This window comes from Nyctereutes procyonoides, unplaced genomic scaffold, assembly GCF_905146905.1.
Source record: "Nyctereutes procyonoides isolate TBG_1078 unplaced genomic scaffold, NYPRO_anot_genome, whole genome shotgun sequence".
NCBI lineage: Eukaryota > Metazoa > Chordata > Mammalia > Carnivora > Canidae > Nyctereutes > Nyctereutes procyonoides.
In genome coordinates, this window is record NW_026575021.1 from 8,167,404 (window position 1) to 8,186,352 (window position 18,949).

General features: G+C 52.6%; 1 protein-coding gene across 1 annotated transcript; it reads right to left on the minus strand.

Moving 5' to 3' along the window:
- Nucleotides 1–10,194: 10,194 nt before the first annotated feature.
- On the minus strand, nt 10,195–11,836 carry GSX2 (GS homeobox 2). Its single transcript, XM_055341148.1, has 2 exons — nt 11,257–11,836; nt 10,195–10,546 (listed from the first exon to the last, which is right to left on the minus strand). The coding sequence occupies exons 1-2, from the start codon at nt 11,834–11,836 to the stop codon at nt 10,206–10,208; spliced, it is 921 nt and encodes a 306-aa protein (XP_055197123.1). The 3' UTR covers nt 10,195–10,205.
- Nucleotides 11,837–18,949: the final 7,113 nt, after the last annotated feature.

Genomic DNA, 18,949 nt, shown 5'->3' on the forward strand with positions numbered 1-18,949 from the left:
CCCATTACCTACACCCTGGTCCCTGCCACCATCGTCTCTTACCTGGCTTAATTCCACAGACTTAACTTCTCTGCTTCTTTCAATACTAAAGCCAAATTCATCCTGATGAATCACAAGTGATAGCATATCACTCCTCTGCTCAAAATCCCCCCAAAGCTTCCCAGTTAACTAAAAATAAAAGCCCGTATCCTTACTATGACCTAGAGGATCCATCATCACTCTGACTGCCCTTTTGACGCCCACAGACATAATGCTCTCTCCACTCACTCTACCTTTTCATTGTTTCTCAGCAATTTCAGCCCTGTTCCCACCCAAACCTTTGCACTTGTTGCTATCTCTGTTGGGAATTGTCTTGTTCCAGCCACATGGTCGTTTTCTCCACACTTCTTTCAGGTCTTTATTCCAAAGTTACTTTTTCAGTCAGGCTTTCTCTAATTTATATAAGTATCTACATATCTTCATGTATATACCCTTATTCAATCCTCAACACTCTTATAAGGAAGGTACTGTTAATTATCCCCATTTTACAAATGAGGAAAATGGAAATCAGAGAGGTTAAATGAATCGCCCAAAGTCACACTGCTGGTAAATGGGAGGGCAATGCAAACTGATTCCAGAACCTTCTCTCTCTTTCCATATATGAGTGTGTGTGTATATATATCTCCTATAGATGTATGTGTGCATATATATATATTTATTTATTCTATACCTATAATACCTATAATATATATTTATATATTAACAAACATATCACATATATTTATCACATATGAAATATAGGTGTTTCCCTTTTTTTAAAGATTTTATTTATTCATGAGAGACCCAAAGAGAGAGGCAGAGACACAGGCAGAGGGAGAAGCAGGCTCCATGCAGGGAGCCTGACGTGGGACTCGATCCCGGGACTCCGGGATCACACCCTGAGCCAAAGGCAGACACCCAACCGCTGAGCCACTCAGGCATCTGAAAATATAGCTGTTTCTAACCTTCATGTTTGAGGCAACTGGTGGAGACTTGGAAGCAGACTGGGTGCATTGATTCAGCTACTGTTTATTAGGCATCTACTATGTGTTGGGTGTTGTGATCAATGCTGAGGATATAGCTGCTGTCCTCAAGGCCCTCACAGTTGGGAAAAGGGAAGAAGATACCCAGAAGCCCCATGGGCAGAAAGAACTAGGTAGGACCCAGGGCTAGAAATCACAAGGGAAGATTCTGATTCTCTCACAGGAGTTGTCTCCGCAAAAATGAGGAGACAATTGACCTGGCTAGTCCAGAAGGATTGATTCAAGCGTTACACAGCTGGTAAGCCACTAGGCAACTGCTTTGAGCTGGGATGAAGAAATATTTCAACAGAATGACTATCTGCAGAGATGTGTGTAGGGCTGAGGGAACCCACGAGAATGTTGATGCACCTAGGGACCAGTAGAGGCCAGAAAGCATTTCCAACCCTTTTCCGTGAAGGTGCAGGGAAGCCTGATGGTAGCTGGAGCCTTGGAAAAAGAGGCTCCCGGAGAGGAGATTTCTAGAGAAGAGCAGCAGCTGTCAGACCAGGAACAGTGCAGCAGAGACATCCCCAGAAACAACCAGCACACCTCTGCTTCTCTCTCCTTAGGCTGCTCTGCCTTTCGCAGGGCCACTCACTCACCAAACCCAAATGCAAGCCGCATCCAAGGGGGCTGCAGGAGATGCAGTTCCGGGAGCAAGTTATACAATCCACAAAGGGCGCTGTCTGCGGGCACCCTGCAGGTCAGAGGAGGGGGGACATGGGTGGAGAAGGGCAAGCAGAAAACCAGCACAGGTGGCTAAGGCGGTAGCCCTTCTCGCTAAAGAAGCACAATCCTTTTCCCTGGGGGTTGTAAAAATGAGCGATGGGGAGATGAAAGTCGACCCCGGGGGAGGAGGGATTGGAACCGAAGGGAAGACCTGGCCCTGCTCTGGGCGCTGCGCACCACCTGCCGCGAGGTCCCCGCGGAGCCCCGGGGCTGGGGCCTTCCCTCCTGTGCGCCCTCGGGGACCGTCGGGGCCCCCGGGAGGGCCGCGGAGGCCAGGCTGGGGCACGCGTCCTGCCCAGCCCAGGTCTGCGCTGGGGGGTGGCCGCGACCCTTCAGGAGGCCCCGGCTGCCAGGCGAGCGGAGCCCTCCACGTGGGCCCGGGCTACGGGGTTCAGGTGGCAAGGATCCAAGGCGGAGCCTTCTTCCCCTCCGGGCCCACCCTCCGCCCCTCCCCACCCCCGACCCAGAAAAGGACACGCACACAAAAACTTTTGCCACACTATTAATATATTCGCGTTTCCTCCCACTTTCCCAATGGGCTACCAGCTGCAGAACTCCTGAATAGAAAGCTTAATTGTGCTTTGTCATGCAGAGTACCTCGATTTTCTATAGAAGGTTACAAAGGGCCATTTGAAGTATTTCTTTCTCCCCTAATAGTGAACCATTTGCATAGGGCACCTCTGCGCCTGCCAGACCCAGGTAGCAGCGCCTGAGCTCCGAGGCCCCGGGGTAACAAAACCGTGTGGTTTCCAAGGGGCGCCCTTCTCCGCCTCCAGCCTCGCATCCCGACGTTTCTCTCGGTTTCCTCGGATCGCAGCCAGCCCGGGGCAGCTGATTTAGGGGCTGCGGAGCCCGAGGCCTGCAGGCCAGGGCGGCCCGGCCCCTCTGGCTGACCTCTCGGCGGCCTCGGGCCATCTCGGCCCTTCTGCCCTCAGCTGGCTCCTGGTCCACGCGGGGCCTCGAGACCCCAAGTGGTGTTTTTTGGCTACCACCAGAGGGGCCAGAGCACGGGCAGTTACCCTGCGAGGCCCACCTCCAACTTGCCTCCTGCCCAAGGCCCGAGGGACATGCCAAGGGAATTGGAAGCCGGTTATGATTTGGCTAGGATGCTGTTCCATCTCTCCTGCTTGATTGGCAGGGCTGCCTTCAAAATATCTTTTCTTGTTGCTTGTTTTGACAGTTCAAATCCAGGTCTATGTGACATATAAAGCTAATAAAATTCTAATTTCATTGTTAATCTTATTTCATTGCAGTATAGGTTTTTACTCTCACACCTGCGTGGCAGGGTGTAATTCCATTAATAAAAAAAATCAACATATTCATTGCATGTCTTTTCCCCGATGATATATTGTGAGCAGTGTGAGTTGAAAAAGAACCATTTATTCCCACCGTGAATGAGCCTGCATGGGGCGGGAGCTTCACCTGCCCCTCAGTCAATTAGGAATGTATCGAAAAGTCTAGCAGAAAACGAGTTAAATTAACCGTTCGCTAATTTCCTTGTGTCCCTCCTACATAATCCCCCCTTTTCAGCTTCCAGAAATTACCACATGTTGCAAGGTTCAAATAGTGCCTAATGAAACAGTGACTAAACGCTTCTCCCTCCAGTGCCACCGTCGGGGAGCCCTTTCGCAGGCCTTTTAAAGGGTTAGCACGATCTCCCAGTCCCAGTCCCCGTGTGCATGACTAAAAGAAAGGAAATAAAGAAAGAAGAAGGAGAGAAAGAAAGAGAGAGAAAGAAAGACAGTAAGAAAGAAAGAGAAAAAGGAAAGAAAAATGTTTCTTGTGGTGTCCGTGGTGGAAAGAAAGAAAAATCTAAGCTGTCAAAAACTCTTGATCCAACCGGTAAAATTAAGTTGCCTCCCACTCACTTGTCACCACGGACCACGCGGGGGGTGGGGGACGCCCCGGGTGGAGGCCAGAGCCTGGGTATTCTCCTCTCTCATCAGAAGAAGGCTGGGGGCCCGGAGTTGGGAGGGTTGAGCCAGGACCAGGGCAGTTTGGAGGTGGATAGGGACGTCGGCCTGGAGAACAAAGGAAGAGAAAAAGAGAGAGGAGAGAGAGAGAGAGAGAGAGAGAGAGAGACCCCAAGACAGAAAGAGACGGAGCTCAGTAGCCGGGACCGAGAGACAAATCCTACCAACTCTCCACTCCCTGCTCCCAAGTTAAAACCACGTGTCAGGCTCTAGCAAACTCCAGCCCCTCCGGGCAAAGGCGTTTTGAAGTCTTGAAATTCGACCCTAATAATTAATCGTAGTCATTAATTAATTAAGGAGGAAAGGGGGGAGGTGGCTTGCTGCTGCTTGACCCCAAACAATTTAAATTAGGCTTTGTGGAGGTAGACTCCCAAGGCCTGCCCTCCCCCACCTCCTATTCTTTCTCTTTCACGCTCTCAAAAATTTCCATTATAATCCTCAGCGGTCTGGGGCCGCCGGGCCGCGCGGCCCTCTCGAGCCCTTCCCCGCAAACCCAGGCCAAGCCGCCCCCAGCCCCTGGAGCCGCGGCCGCCCACGGGCAGGGAACTCCAGCCCAGCGGGAGCAGCTCCACCTGCCTTTCTTCTCTGCACCTGCTGTGGGCTGTTTCCCGCTGAACTTCCGAGATCTAGTAGGACCTAAGAATTAGTGGGGCTGCGGGGCTGACACCGGCTAATACTGCAACGATCTCCGGGTCTCTGCCGGCCTCTCTCTCTTCCCTTCCCTTCCTTTGCTCCCTCCCTCTCCCTCTCTCCTTTTCCTCCCTCTGGCTGGGGACTTGAGTTCCTTATTTGAAATGGTGCAGCTAATACAAAGTCATCAAAGCACTATGGTTCTTGTCTTAAAGTGACAGCCCTCTTTATGGGGCTGTTTAAAATACGCCCCCTGCTTTTCAATGTCTCTCTATCCATCTTTGTCTGCTCTTCAGAAAAGCGGACAATATAAAGCCCAGCCTGGCGAGCTCCCCACGCTCAGGCCTGGGCAGTGCCAACCTCCGCCTTTAAGCAGATTGAAATTGTCACTGCTTCATTAATCTGAAACTAGTTACTTTCCTAAGCACACAGCACACACTTCCGATCTGTCGGGATTCACTCAGAGGGGAGCCCCTGGGGCCTTCCTGGGTTTGGGATTTGGAAGGCTCAACAAAGGTGGGACCGAGGGTTCAGGAAAACACAGGGCTCAGCTTGAAGAAAGGCAATGCCCAGTGCAGAAGGGCAGGCACGGACATCAATATCGGGGCACACCAAACGCTATTTTCAGAGACAATGGGATGCCCAGAATTTTGGACGGTGTGCTTGGGAACGAGGAGCCCCGCCCCGGGAACGGACCACAATATCCATCGTGGAGTAGCTTTTGGGACCCTGAGGTCTCATGGGCTTTCCACTCCTCAAATCGAAGAAACTTACTTCCAAATAGGAGTCGGGGCTGGCTTTTGTTTTTTGTTTTTTTTTGTTTGTTTGTTTGTTTTTGTTTTTTTGTTTTTCATCTAAGGTCTGGTCGGAACTGTTCCTGAGAGTTCTCTTTCAGTTCCCATTCTGGTCGGCTCCTCCTCCAAGTTCGACTCCAAGTCACTCCAAGTGCCAGGGCCTGGGGTGTAGGAAACCTGTATCCCTGTAGAATTTCTTATCTTCTGTGAAAGAGACTGCCTTTTTTTTTTCCCCTTCACACTTTCACCATTAACAAAAGACAATACAAAAGATCCTTCTACTTTTAATATTTCAAACTGGCTTAGAATAGCAAGTTTTTGGATTCTATTACATCTAATTTAGGGGAGAGACGTGGGCATTTTTTTTTCAGAGCAGCTCAATTTTCAGTAATGTGAGCCTAAAGATTTATAAAATAGATTTATATTAAATTATGTTAATAGAAGCCTAGTAAATGCACCATTTAATTGCATGGAAAAGTGTTCCCTTTTAAGAGGTCTGTCACCTTAACAGGTACATTCAAAGATTCCCTGTGAATAATGAAAATAGGAACAATTGCTTTGAGGCACTGAGCCGTATTCATCGTCTAGGACAGCTTTAGGCTGTGTTTGGAGAGGGTGGGAGGAGCTCCTTTTAAAGCACTGATTGCTCCTTTAAACCCAATTTCCTCTAGCAAATAGGTTCTATTGGGAGTGTCACTCTCCTCTCCCTCATACCCTTAAGGCTGGGCTTCAGATCCTACCCAGACCTCTCTCTCCCAGTTCTCTCTGCTTTTTCTCCTCTCCACAAACCGGCTCTAAACACCTTTCCACCTCCCTCAAAAGAGATCTCCCAAGGAGTGCCACGAAAAGTGAGTAGAACTTGCAGGAAAGGTAGAGGTGGGAAGCAAAACAAAACAAAACAAAATCTGATGCAAACAACTCTTCTCTTTCCATATATATGACCAACACAGGTGGAATTCTCTCTCTCTCTCTCTCTCTCTCTCTCTCTCTCTCACACACACACACACACACACACACACACACACACAGACCATCTTGCTTTCTGTGACCACTTGCAGTTAGAACAATTCTCTGACCAGCCAGAGTAAACCAAGTAAACTGAATTTCCAATCCTGATCCGAACTGGTAGCATAAGGGTGAGAAAAAGGAGGAGGGAGCCAAAAATCAAAGTTTTTCTTTCTCTTAAAATACCTTTGGATATCCTTGATGCGGGGGGGGGGGGCAGTAAAGGAGATATGGGTAAGGGAGAAAGGAACCACGATAAGATGACCATTTCAGAAAACTTCAGATTAAGGAGGGGATGAGATCTACCACCACCAGCATCTCTATCACCTGGGTCAGTGGATACCCCAAGAATAGGCTGCTGGGTCCCTTCTGACCTGGGCGTGGTTTGCAGTCAGGAAGCCTTGCCAAGTGCTACTATCAATGCTAGGCCCTTGGCCTTGGGCTTGCATTGGTCACTGAGTGGGAGGGTGAAGGGGAAAGGTCTCCATTCCTACTTTTCTCTCAGAATGACAGGACTGGGTTTAGGGCACGAGAGCAGGAGGTCATCCTTTGAGCTTTGCACTCCCACCCAGAACCTCTTCCTGTTTGAAGCCACCGCAGGACTTGCTCTCAAAAGAGGTAAATTTAACCAAATTAATGGCTCCTGCTGTGTCTTTTCTCTTAGTGGAGCAAGATCCTAATTTCTAATTCTCATTTTCATTCTCTCTCTCTCTCTCTCTCTCTCTCTCTCTCTCCATTATGTGTGTATAGGCCCCTAAGAGGCCATATTTTGGGGGAAACAATTCTGTTTTACAAATTGGGGCATAATGAAAAGGTAGCATCTGGTGCTTCCCAGGTAGAGAAATTGTCAAGGGTGACCCCACACATCTCTTTAATAAAGCTGTGGACATTCCACTTAAAGTGCTTGACTGATGTCCAGGTTGTTTCGCAGAGTATGTCCGAATGTTGGCCTAGGAGTTCTTAACCTAAGGTGAAAACTGCAGGACTTTAAAGTCAGAGATTCCAGGCAGCCCAGGTGGATCAGCGGTTTAGCGCTGCCTTCAGCCCAGGGCGTGATCCTGGAGACCCTGGATTGAGTCCCATGTCAGCCTCCCTGCATGGAGCCTGCTTCTCCCTCCGCCTGTGTCTCTGCCTCTCTGTTTCTGTTTCTCATGAGTAAATAAATAAAATCTTAAAAAAAAATAAAGTCAGAGATTCCCAAAGCCTTGTTAGGATCTGCAAACTTCAGAAACATCAACTGATTACTTTGGGCAGGAGTGGGGGAGAGGGTCTTGGGGAGATGTAACATCTACCCTAGTAGAGCGGGGACCTCATGGTTCACTCTGAACGTGAGAAGAAGGTCCACCGAATGTCCTAGAAGCTCCCTGAAACCCCTGGAGAGGGTTTCTTCCGGGAATGTCCAACGTCTAGATAAGCATCTAAACCTGAAACTTTTTGCCTTTGGTAAGGGACGCATTATTTGTTCTCTCTTCCCTAAGGAAAATCCCCCGAAGGCAGGGAGGAGAGGGGCTGGGGCCATGGCAGCAGCCCAAGGCCTGGCGAGAGGGGCGGGCGCCGCGTGTCCCCGCAGGGCGGCCGAGCTGGGCGGTGCGGCAGGTGGGGGGCTGGGCGCTCTCGGTGCGGGGCCCGGCAGGTGCAGAGGCTGGGACCAAGGGTTAGGACCCGGGCAGGGCAGGACCGAGCGCGGGGTGACTGGGGGTGCGGAGCCGGGTGTGGATGGGAGAGCGGCGGACGATCGCTTTGGGCAGGGGCGCGGGGAGCTGCCCCAGGGGCTCTCGCCCCTCCCGTTATTTCCGAACAGGAATTCTCCGCGGACGCTCCTTCTTTGCGCCTCGGGGCTCCTCTCCTCCCCCTCGGATGCTGGCGCGCAGAGAGGCCTGTTTATTGGGAAGGAGGGCGATGGGATCTTCAGGAAAAGCAGCGGGCCTGTGCCTCCTCCCTTCGTGGGGGCAGTGCGACGCGCCCCAGGCTCCGCGTGTGACCGAGAGACCCGGAGGCTGAGCCTCCCAGGCCCGGGCAGGAGCGCGCTGGGCGCCTGTGACCGCTGCGCAGCACCAGGCCCAGGTCGTTGCACAAAGCGGCGACAGCTCCCTATTCAGTCCCTCTCGCCTGCCCTGGCCGGTACCCGAATGGGAGCTGATGGTGAAACTCCTTCTCCTTAGCCTCCTGTGTGTGTGTATGTGTGTGTAAGAGAGAGCGACAGACAGACAGGCAGACACAGAGAGACAGGGAGAGAAAAGAAAGAATAGAATAGAATAGAATAGAATAGAATAGAATAGAATAGAATGGAAAAGAAGAACTAATGAACCCTAGGCAGGGAAAAACCATGATCACATCCCTCCCTCTTTCCCTCTTTTCCCAAAGGAGCTTCCTGACCTCAGCTTCAGAGCCCCATCTCACCTGGTGAGGTTTCAGTTCCTACATCCCTAAAGTAAACCATACCTAAAGAAATGTGTGTGTGTGTGTGTGTGTGTGTGTGTGTGTGCGTGTTGTAATGGGCTCCTACCGCTTGAACCTCTAGGGCGACGTCTTTACAGAAAATAATCAGAAATAATACTAATGGGTGTCAGTGGGCTCAGTTTGCAGGGAAAGAGATCTAGTTTCCATAATTCCAGCGTCACTTCTCTTCCTTAGATGACAGGCCCTGGCTGCCCTGAGCAAGGAGCCAGGTTGCGGCGCTGAGGGCAGAGCCAGAGTAAATCTCCAGGCGCAGGTTTGCAGGAATTAACTCTGCAAGATGATGGGGAGAAAGAGATTAGAAGGGAACAGATTTAGGTTAAAGTTAGGGAGACCAAGAAACACTGCAAGAGTGCAAAGGCACCTGTGAGCTATTTTAGAAAAGGGAGGATATAAATCTTTGGGCAGAATAATCCCCTGTCCCTGCCCTTTTGTTTTCTCAGCACTGATGGGATCAGCTAATTTCTTCGCTAGTGGCTCATGTTTTCAGCCACTCGGAGCATCATTTATGAGTTTCCTTGTGCATGCTTCCCACCTGTTTGATGGATCATTGCTCCTCCTAAAACTATTCTGACTCTTCAAATTCCTTCACATAATTCAGGTTTTAGTACCGAGAGAGATGTAGGGGATAGGGGGGCGAGAGGGGGAACTGCCACAGAAAATAAATACTAGGTAAGGGATTTGTACCTTTCCTGCCCAACCAAAAAGTGTCTGTCATTAATTGTCAGTGTCACTTTAAATGGAGGGACTGTGAGCAGCTTAGCTATTTTGAGGATGGGGAGTTTCAACCTAGTGGGCAACGTGAAGACTGAGGGTGTGCCACAAGCTCCCTCAACCAAAGCCCCACATTACCAGCTTTTTATTCAACACTTTCCTCTAAATTCTCAGACACCTTCCCCCGCCCCCACCTCTGGCTTTCTCTAGTTTTGAGCCAGGGGGAGATGGAGAGAGCCGGTGAGAACAAACACCACAAATTTAAAACCTTGATTTTGTTTCATTTATTTAAATAAATATAAATATAAATTTTATATAAAACTATTCACATACAAAGGGACTCCTTGAATTCCAATCTCTCCCCAGGCAAATTTTTCAGAAAGCGAGACCTACAGGGTTTAATTTTCTAAATTATTTGCAACTCAATACTCCCATTAAAAGAAACAACAGCAACAACAACAACAGAAAATAACCAAAAAAACCCCGTATTCTTCTTAGGTTCTGAAAGACAGTAGGGAAGGGGAAAGGACATGTGCTTTCAAAAACCCCCACACAGTGCTAAACTTCAACCAACCGTGTGTTTTCCTCCCCCCTCTCTGTTATAGGACAGGGCTGAGTTGAATCTAGATTATTTACATTAAAAAAAAAAAAGACCTATCGCTTGGAGCGGAGTTTCAAACAAACAGGTCAAAGAGGAGACTTGAAGGGTCAGGCTGGGCATGGACGCCCCAAGAAGACTAGGTAGGCTCGGTCCTTCTCCGGATGGGACCACGGCAGGGCGAGGGTTTGGGCCCCGGACGCCCGCTGCGTTGGTGAGTGGGGGGTGCCAGGGGCGTGCGGTGAGAAGGAGGCAGGTGGCCCCCTCATAGGGGGGAAATCTCCTTGTCATCGTTGGCCGAGGCCGGCGACAAGGAGTCCTCATCCTCGGAGCGCGCGTAGTGCGCCTGGCTGCCGACACACTTGCAGCCCGCGTGACTGTTCCTCTGGGTGCCCTTCCCTTCTTTCTTATGCTTCACCCGGCGGTTCTGAAACCAGATTTTCACCTGCTTCTCCGACAGGTTCAGGTAGGTCGCGATTTCGATCCTCCGGAGTCGAGACAGGTACATGTTGGAAGAGAATTCCCGCTCCAGCTCCAGGAGCTGCGTGCTGGTGAACGCCGTCCTCATCCTCTTGCCGTTGGGCACCTGGCTGGCGTCCGAGCCCCCTGCAGACCGGCCAAGACAGGGCAGAGAGAGAGAGTTCTCGGGTGGTCCCATCCCCACGTGCCAGCCCTGGGGAAGGACCCACCCTCGACGCCCAGCCGGACCCCTGTATCCATCCCGCACCCTGTCCCATTCCGAGGCTCTCCGTGCCCCAGCGAGGGGCGGGGGTGGGGGAGGACAGGATAGAGACGCCCTCGGCGAGTGAAGGCCTTTGATGTGTGAGACGTAAAGTCAGAGGCTGAAAGGCGGGGTGGGGACTTGCGCTGTCCCGTGGTCTCCCTCCAAGCCCGGCGGGGACGCAGGCAGGCTTAGCCAAAAGGATCGCCACGCTCCAGCCAGCCCCGACGACGGATCGCCGCGCTGAAGTTCAAGGAGACCCACCCCGAGCCTCCGCCCGATTAGCCTCGGGGTTCTCAACCCTCCAGGTCGGGGTCCCAGAGCCCCCCCCCCCCCCATAGCCCGCAAGGCTCGGACACCGGGTCCCGCGAGGGCGCGCACTCCAGCTGCTTGGAGAGGTTCGAAAGCCAACCTCCCCCTTCGTTGAACTTCTGGGGACGACTCCACACTTACACATAAAGCCCCTCCTCCCTCCTCCCCCCCACCTCCCCCCCCCACCGCCCCCCGGGCTGCCACTTCCTCCACTGGAGGCGGAAAGTTTGCTCCTGGGGGCCCAGAAGGCGCGGCGCGCAGGTGCCCGGAGCCCCCGCCCTACCCATGGTGAGGCAGTGGAATCTCCGCGGGTCCCCCACGTTGTAGGTGGTGGCGGCACAGACAGGTGCGTGGTGCTGAGGATGCCCCAAGGCCGCCGCGGCCGCCGCGGCCGCCGCCGCCGCGGCCGCAGCGGCGGCGGCAGAGCCCGGCTGCTGGGGCTGGTGGTGGTGATGGTGGTGCTGCGGCGGGTGGTGGTGATGGTGCGCGTGGCTCACGCGCGGGCAGAACTGCGCGTCCCCGGGACCCGAAGAGAACTGACCCTTGAGCAGAGGCAGGGCCCCGGCGCCCCCCGGCGCCCCGCCACCCCCGGCTCCCGCGCTCCCGGCCCCCGCGGCCCCGCCGCCGCCCGAGCCCGCGGGCCCGCGCGAGGAGTGCAGGTGCGAAGTGACGCAGAGCGGGCAAACGCAGAACGCGCCGCTCTTGCGGGACGGGCAGCCGGGCCCAGACACCGACATCACCAGCGGGGACGGCATGCCCAGCGGGATGAAGAAATCTGGCCCGGGGTGCGGCTCGGGCAGCGAGGGCGCGGGCCGCGACGAGTCCTTGATGATGAGCGAGTCGACATAGAAGGAGCGCGACATGCCGAGGGGGGTGGGGGGGACCGGGGGGGACCCGGCGGCGGCGGCGCCCCCTCCCCTCTGCGGCCGGAGCTCTGCCCGGGGCGCGGCGCGGACGCGGGCGGTCCGGCCCTCGGGGACGCGGAGGTGCTCGGCGTCTGGGCGGCGAACAAAGGGGTCCCTGGAGAGGGCTGGTCCTCACGTCCCCCGCCCGGCGCCCCGGCTCCGGGATTTTATAGCCCCCACCCCGGCACGTGATGCTGCGGAGCACCGCTCGGCTCGGGCTCCCGGCAGCTCCCCACCCTCGGGATAGGCTGCCCGAGTCACAACAGAAGCGGCGAGGAGGGGCGGGCGCGCGGCAGGGAAGAACTCGGAGGAGGGGGATGGGGGAGACTTTGCAAAGTGTAGGTTTTGTTAATTTCGCAGGGAGGCCGGCCTCCTCCCCCCTCTTTCTCCACGCTTTCTCGGGAAATCGGAGCCGCATCCTCCCTCCGGCCCCTTTCCCTAGCCTGGGCCCCAACCCAACTCTTCCCCACGCCCCCCAGCCAAAAAGCGCACCAGGTGGGGACCTTGAGGTCTTTCGGTGGGGATGCCCGACGCTCCCTCTCCTCCGTGTCAGCCTCTGCTGAGGCGCAGGAGAGTGTGGGGCCTGCGGTTTGGAGCACGATTGTGTGGACAGCGGCCCAGTCCCGCACCCCGGCGTGCACCACGGATGCGCGCGCGCGCACACACACGCGGTCCCCCAGCATTTGGACTTAGCCAAAGCCGTTCAGGTGGTCAGTTCGTGGCGGAGCCGGGGTGCACCAGTGAAGCCTCCCAGCTAAGAAGCTGCGGGGGCTTTTCATCCTAATGCTTGAGAAGCTCCAAAATGCCTTTGCACTTGGGGCTTTCTTGGGGCCACTCAGATCAAAGACACTTCCTTGTGCTCCTTTGTAGTCGGCCGGGCACCCTTCGGCGGACAGACCCGTCGAAGAGCCACTCTCCATTCTCCAAGCCGATGCATTTCCAGGACAGCCCTGCACACTCCATCCCAATGATTTTGGAGAGAGGACCCACACCCCCAGCCCTCCTGGAGACCACGCCGGCTTGGGGGGGGGGCGGGAAGCCTGCCTTTGCTCTGGGGTCCTGTGCTTTTCTGCCCCTTTATATTTTACAGATCTTGAGCAGCTGGCAGGCTAACCAAGCAACACTCTCCCCCCTCCCCAACCCCGTCGGCCGGCACCCCTTTAAAAGCTGAAAGAGGTTGAAGGAATTTGAGCCACTCAAGGAATCCTGCCTCAGGATGGGAGAAGTGGCTTGGTAAAGGAAATCTGTGGGGCACAGGCTCCAGCAGGAGACTTGTGCTTTAGCGGCTCTGTGAGGGAAGGTAGCGGCCAAGATAGGGACCGTTGAACTTTGGGGAAGGTAAGGTGGCAGAGGTGACAGCGTTCTCTTTCTTCCTCCCTGTAGAAAATCTTGTTGGAGCAGGGAGGGTGAGCAACAGCTACAAGTCTGCTCCTTTTCCCAAAACAGCCGACTGCAGGCCTGAGTTCACAATGGTGTTAAGAAACTTGGGGACAGGACTCCCTCCACTTCTGAGAACCAAGTGGCCAAATCCTAGAGGAGCACCAGCTTCTCAGCTGGAGCATGGCTATCTCTCTGTCCTCTGTCCGTCTCTCCTTGTCCCTTTTTCATCTCTGGGACCGTTTCTTTGGCTTGCTAGAGAAGTGTAATTGGGTTGTAGGGACGCCCCGCTCTGGGGAGCCCAGGATTTATGGATGGCAATTAAAGTTTTATGAATTGCAGCTGAGGCTGGTTATTGAGCTATTTGAATGTGATTAGAATTCAATTAGAAAGCGGTTAGTGGACGGTGGGTCTCCAGAGTGTAAACAGACAGCTATTCCAGAAATGTGCTAATCCAACATCTTGTGACAACAATTAAGGAGTCTCAGGGCTTAACTCAGGGCAGCTCAGCTGTAACTACTTTTGTACCACAAGGTTTGCCGATGCAGCCATCACAGACGCTCAGCCTCAACCCAGCCTGCCTGCCCACCCGCCCTGGCTCGTGTCAGGAGAATGCAGGTAGTCCCCAGGAAGACTGCAAGCTCAACCACTAAGAGATGCTTAATGGGTGTTCAAATAGGAGACATGACTTCCCCGTTCCCTTTGCAAGTGTGTGTGTGTGTATAGATATATGTGTATATATCTCTATAATTTATATAATCTATACTTAGCTGTATTTGTTCAGCTTACTTTGCAAGTGCTCAAAGAAGGTATTGGGTTTTCCGTTTCCTTTTTTTTTTTTTTTTCCTCTTCTGGGTTGGGTAGAAGGTTATCTGAGGTCTGTATGGGGCTTACAGTTTGGGTCACTGTGTTCCCAGTGGTTCTGGGTATGCTCACGGAAAGAACTCCCCATGCTAATGTGCTGGAATTTGCGCTTATGTGAGGACCATTTTACTTTAGAGAATCCTAATCATGAAGCTTGAGCAACTAATTTAATTTATGTCTAAGGATGGAAACATCCAATTGGAGTGGGAAGGAATTTTGAGAAAAATGAGAGGCCCATGGGGTTGCCTAGGGCTGCAAGGGGGGCAGACTGGAGGCAGAAAGCAGACCACGTCCGGGAAACTTGCCTATGAGAGAGGACTTAGGTAAATTGCTTGAGCCATCACGATGAGCACAGGGCGATGTATGGAAGTGTTAAATCACTATATGGTGCAACTGAAACTAATATAACATTGTATGCTAAGTGGAATTACAATAGAAATTTTTAAAAATTTAAGAAATAAATCGCTTAAGCCCACCACCAGTGAATATTTTGGGGTCATGTTCCACCATTGGGAGGCTCTCAGATTCTCCTTATTAGTTCTCTTTGGATCTCTCAGTCTTTCTCTCCTTTCTCTACTCCAGCCCCATCTCCAGAAGTTGGCCCCACTGTGCCTCCTGTGCCACCCCCCACCCCCAAAGGAAGCCTATCCTTCAGGATCCTGAGCAGCTATGTGGCCGCCGGCCCAGTCAGACCCTTGCCCAGGACAGCAGCTCCTTGAAACCGCTCAAAGCAGAAGGGGACCCCTGAGCAGCCTGTCAGTGTGCCCCCGCTGCCACACAATTTTATTTCTCACTGATTCTGTCCGATAAAATTTCATCGTCCATTAAGTAATCCCTGAAATGAGAGCTCTTATGAGCCTATAATGAGCTCTAATTGCCACGACTCGGGGAGCCACGTGGAAGGATTTATTTGGTATTAAGCAGTCGGGTACAGAGTACAGGCTGTTACCTAAGCCATTACTTTCATAATTCAAGGAGAAAATTAGTTCTTCTAAAGGGGCAGGGGGATCCTTTGACTTCCTCCCTCTTGCTGGGATGACAGGGGATGGCTTTGTCTTCCTTGAGCGCAAGACGGTGTCACAAATACGAAGGTAGCACAGTTGTACCCCCTCCACTCCCCCTAACACATACAGTCAGGGTACCCCACCCTAACCCTCAAATGAGAAAGAGAGAGAGAGAAAAAAAGGCAGTTTGGAGGGGCCCCCTTCTTGCCCTGGGACTCTCCAACTTGAGCCTGGATGAGCAGCTTCCTCCTTGCTCAACCTTGAGATGTGAATTCTCCGTTGTAGCTTTCAAGAAGTCTTCCAATACTTCCCCCCCATCTGGGATCACACCTGACCTGGACCCCACCTTCCCCTCTTGTTTCTCACTCTTTCTGTTTCCTTTCATGGGCAAAGTCAGGGAAAGCAAAGAATGTGGACTTAGCATTGCTTATTCCACAGGCCCTGGAGTTCTGACCTATTGATGTGCTTAGCTGTTTTATTGGCTGTAACTCCCACATTGCCCTTCCCTCTGCACCCGTCCCCCCCTCCCTAACAGCTCCCCCCACCACCTCCCCATCCCTAGTCCTTTTTTCTCTCATTTTTAGCGTTTGCCCACACGGTTCTCCTGCCCCAAACGGAGGCGGCAAGCAGGGCGGGACAGCCCAGGAGTTGGCGGGGCGGCCTCGGATTTATTTGCTCCTCTTACATTGATTTCATATTAGTTTCCAAAGCGATGAATGATCTCAAAGCTGGGTTTTGTTAGCCGAACACAAACAGGAGACAGGACTTACTTGCCCCCAGCTCCCTTTAATGAGGTCATTATCAAAGCGTGAACAAGTCTATGAATGTTTTATTGAAAGCGCATCGTTAACTTGTATCCATCCTTTTCTCCGAGTGGCATTGTGATATTGCTGTCTGTGGCACATCTTACCCGATATAGCCCGAGATTTCCCCATTCTCTGTAACCAGGCAACCCTTTCTGAATACCCAAAAATTGAAAAGAACCGCTTAGTCTTCAAGAAAGTCCTCAATAATAGTGGAAAAGAACAAAGATCCAGGAGACAACAAAATGCCACAGGGGTGACTTTTCATGAGCAATTATCTCTCATTAATCAGAAGAACAGCTGCAATATTAATTTTCTCTCTTTCTTCCTCTCTTTTCACAGTCCCCAACATTTGAATAATCATAAATTTTGATTTTATGAAGGAGTCACATTTTCCGCGGCTGGAGGAAAGCAGCCACCTAGGTGAAGACAAGGAGAAAACGCTCTCATTTTATTTACTTATTTAATGGGGAGGGGGGGGCCTCGCTGGGTAAAGCTGCCAACAAAGCAAAAGGAAAAAAATAAAACAAAAATACAAACAGGAGGGATAAGCTGGAGAATATGGTCCTCCCCCCCCCCTTTCTTCTAGATGGTGGCTTAGAATCGGGACTCTTTTTCCCGCGCCGCCTCCTGACAACCCCCTCCCTCCCTCCTTCCTGCCCACCCGGCTCACCCCCCCTCCACCCCAGACCGATTCCCCAGTTCTGCCCCGAGCAGGGCGGAGGGAAACGTTCGCCGGCGTCTGGCGTGGGAGTTTCAGCCGGGTTTCTGCCCGTTTAACTTGCAAACGTGAAGCCAAGCGTTGTCGATCTGACCAAAGGGACACTCTTGGGGCGTAACTCGCATTGTGGCCATCAAAAAGCGCGCCAGCCTCGGAGGGACCGAGACGTGCATTCAGCAGAAATGGGGCGCTCGCTCTCCTTTCAGGAGCCCCAGGGGCGATTGTTCACAGGATGTGTAGCCGGGGTGGAAAACGAGGATCCCCGGTTAGGGCTGTCACCTGCAGACCGGCCTGGGGCTGCGGGGGGGGGGGGGACGGTGCGGTGGGGGGGGGGTTGGGTGGAGTTCAAAGAATCTCATTAAAGCCGAGGCTGCAATTAGCAAAGAACACACCCTCGGAGGACCCTAGCCCCCCCCCCCCCACACCTCCTGAAAAGCCTGGACCCGGGATGAAAGCAAAGCGGGAGCACTTAGGAAGGAGTCAGTCCCCGCATTCCTACGCTGCCTGGCGGAGCGGAGAGGGGCGCCCGGCTCTCCCTTTTCAGCTCCCCGAATATTCCTTGGAACGCAGCGCAGGCGAGCGGCCGCGGGCTCACCCACCATCACCACCAAAAAAAAAAAAAAAAAAAGGTCTTGCTTCTCCCTCGTGTTTATTCAGAGCGGATGGGCCTTTGAGAAACCTCAATTCGCCTTTTGTGCTCGCGACGACAGGCGCAAGAGTTCAATTCGGCCCTCGGAGAAGGGGGGTGGGAGGGGGCTCCTGGGAAAGGCGTTGAGGAGTCTGGCTCTGAATTTTTTGGGGGAAAACCCAGTCCCCTCCGAACAGTCTGGATGGCACACAGCCCCTCTGCTCCCCACTTCCCCTTCATGAATGTTCGCCCGCCCCCAAATCCTTGGGCCTAAACAAGGCATCCCTGCCCCCAGCCTTAAAGCTCTCCTCTGTCATCAGGGTGAAATTTATTGAGCGCCTACTCGGTGCCCAGCGTGTGCGAGGCCCTGCGGGGAGCGCGCCTGAAAAGGCCGAGACTGTATCCAATAGAATATTGTTTCATTTCAGTAACAATGGCCTGAGGTGGGGAACAATTATCCGGATAATTGAAGCAAATGCTCCACCTCCCTCCCTCCCTCTCCAGTTCCCCTGGAGCTGGCCTTTTTTTTTTTTTTTAAAACTACCTTTTTTCAAAGTTGGTGGTTTTTGTTTGCTAGGGGAGGGTGTTGCTGGGAGCGTAAGGGGAGGGCTGAATCATTCACACGCATACGAATTCCGCACTTCCCTCGGCCTAAAGTTTGCTGAAAGCCTTGGTCTGAAATAGCCGCTTGGTAATGGAATTCAAGACAGGTTTTTGATTTTTTTTTTTTAACTGCTGCCAAAAAGAGTGAACCCTGTAGTTTTTAGCGATCCAGCCCTTTTTGGTGTTCAACCTTGGTCATCTACAAAAATCACCTGGACAGCGTTATAAAAGTATGCATGCCTTCGAGATCTTGATTTAATGGTGTGGGGCCCAAGCTTAAAAATTAAACAAAGAGAAACTGCTTCCTCTGCTTCTGATGCAGGTGAGGGTTGAGAAATAACGGACAAATCCTACCCCACTAATCCTGGAACCTGAAGAGAAAAACTTAACCTCTCTGAGCCTCATTCAGCAGCTGGTGGTTGGAAAGCGGGTATGGAGCGCCTACTATATGCCAGGCTCCTGGCATACAGGCATTGCCTTGCACAAGACAGGTCCCTTGGGAGTTTCCAGGAAGGTTAAAACGAATCAACAAATCATCTCAGAGGCGGTGAATTGCAAAAGGTCCTATGAATATGAGAGAAACACCCACTTGGCTTTAGAAATGGGTAAAACTGAAGTCTGCAGGGGACTTGCAGGATTAGTGGCAGTTGGCCTGGGAAAGAGAGATGGGGAATGTGTTCTGGGCCACCCAAGGGCTCACACGAAAGCCGGGAAGAGTTACTTTGGTTATTTGCAAGAACTGAAAGGAAGCAAGGGAGAATGTTCGAAGAATCTTAGATTCTGAGTCTGTGAGATAGGAAAATGCCACCTTCCAATCCTTGTGAGGAATTGAGGACTGCTTAGCGCCAGGCCTGGTGCCTGGGAAGAGCTCTGGGTGGCTCTGGTTTTTATTATTATCCAGGATCTGCAGGTCCATGTGGCCTTGAGGCTGGGGAATGAAGTGTCAGAGCATTGGGCTTTGCAGCGAGGAACCATGGAGCTGGAGCAGGGGTCCCATCATCTCTCTGAGATGACACACCTTTTCCGAGCTGAGTTTCCACTTCCAAGACTCCTTCGCAGCTTGGTGCCCAA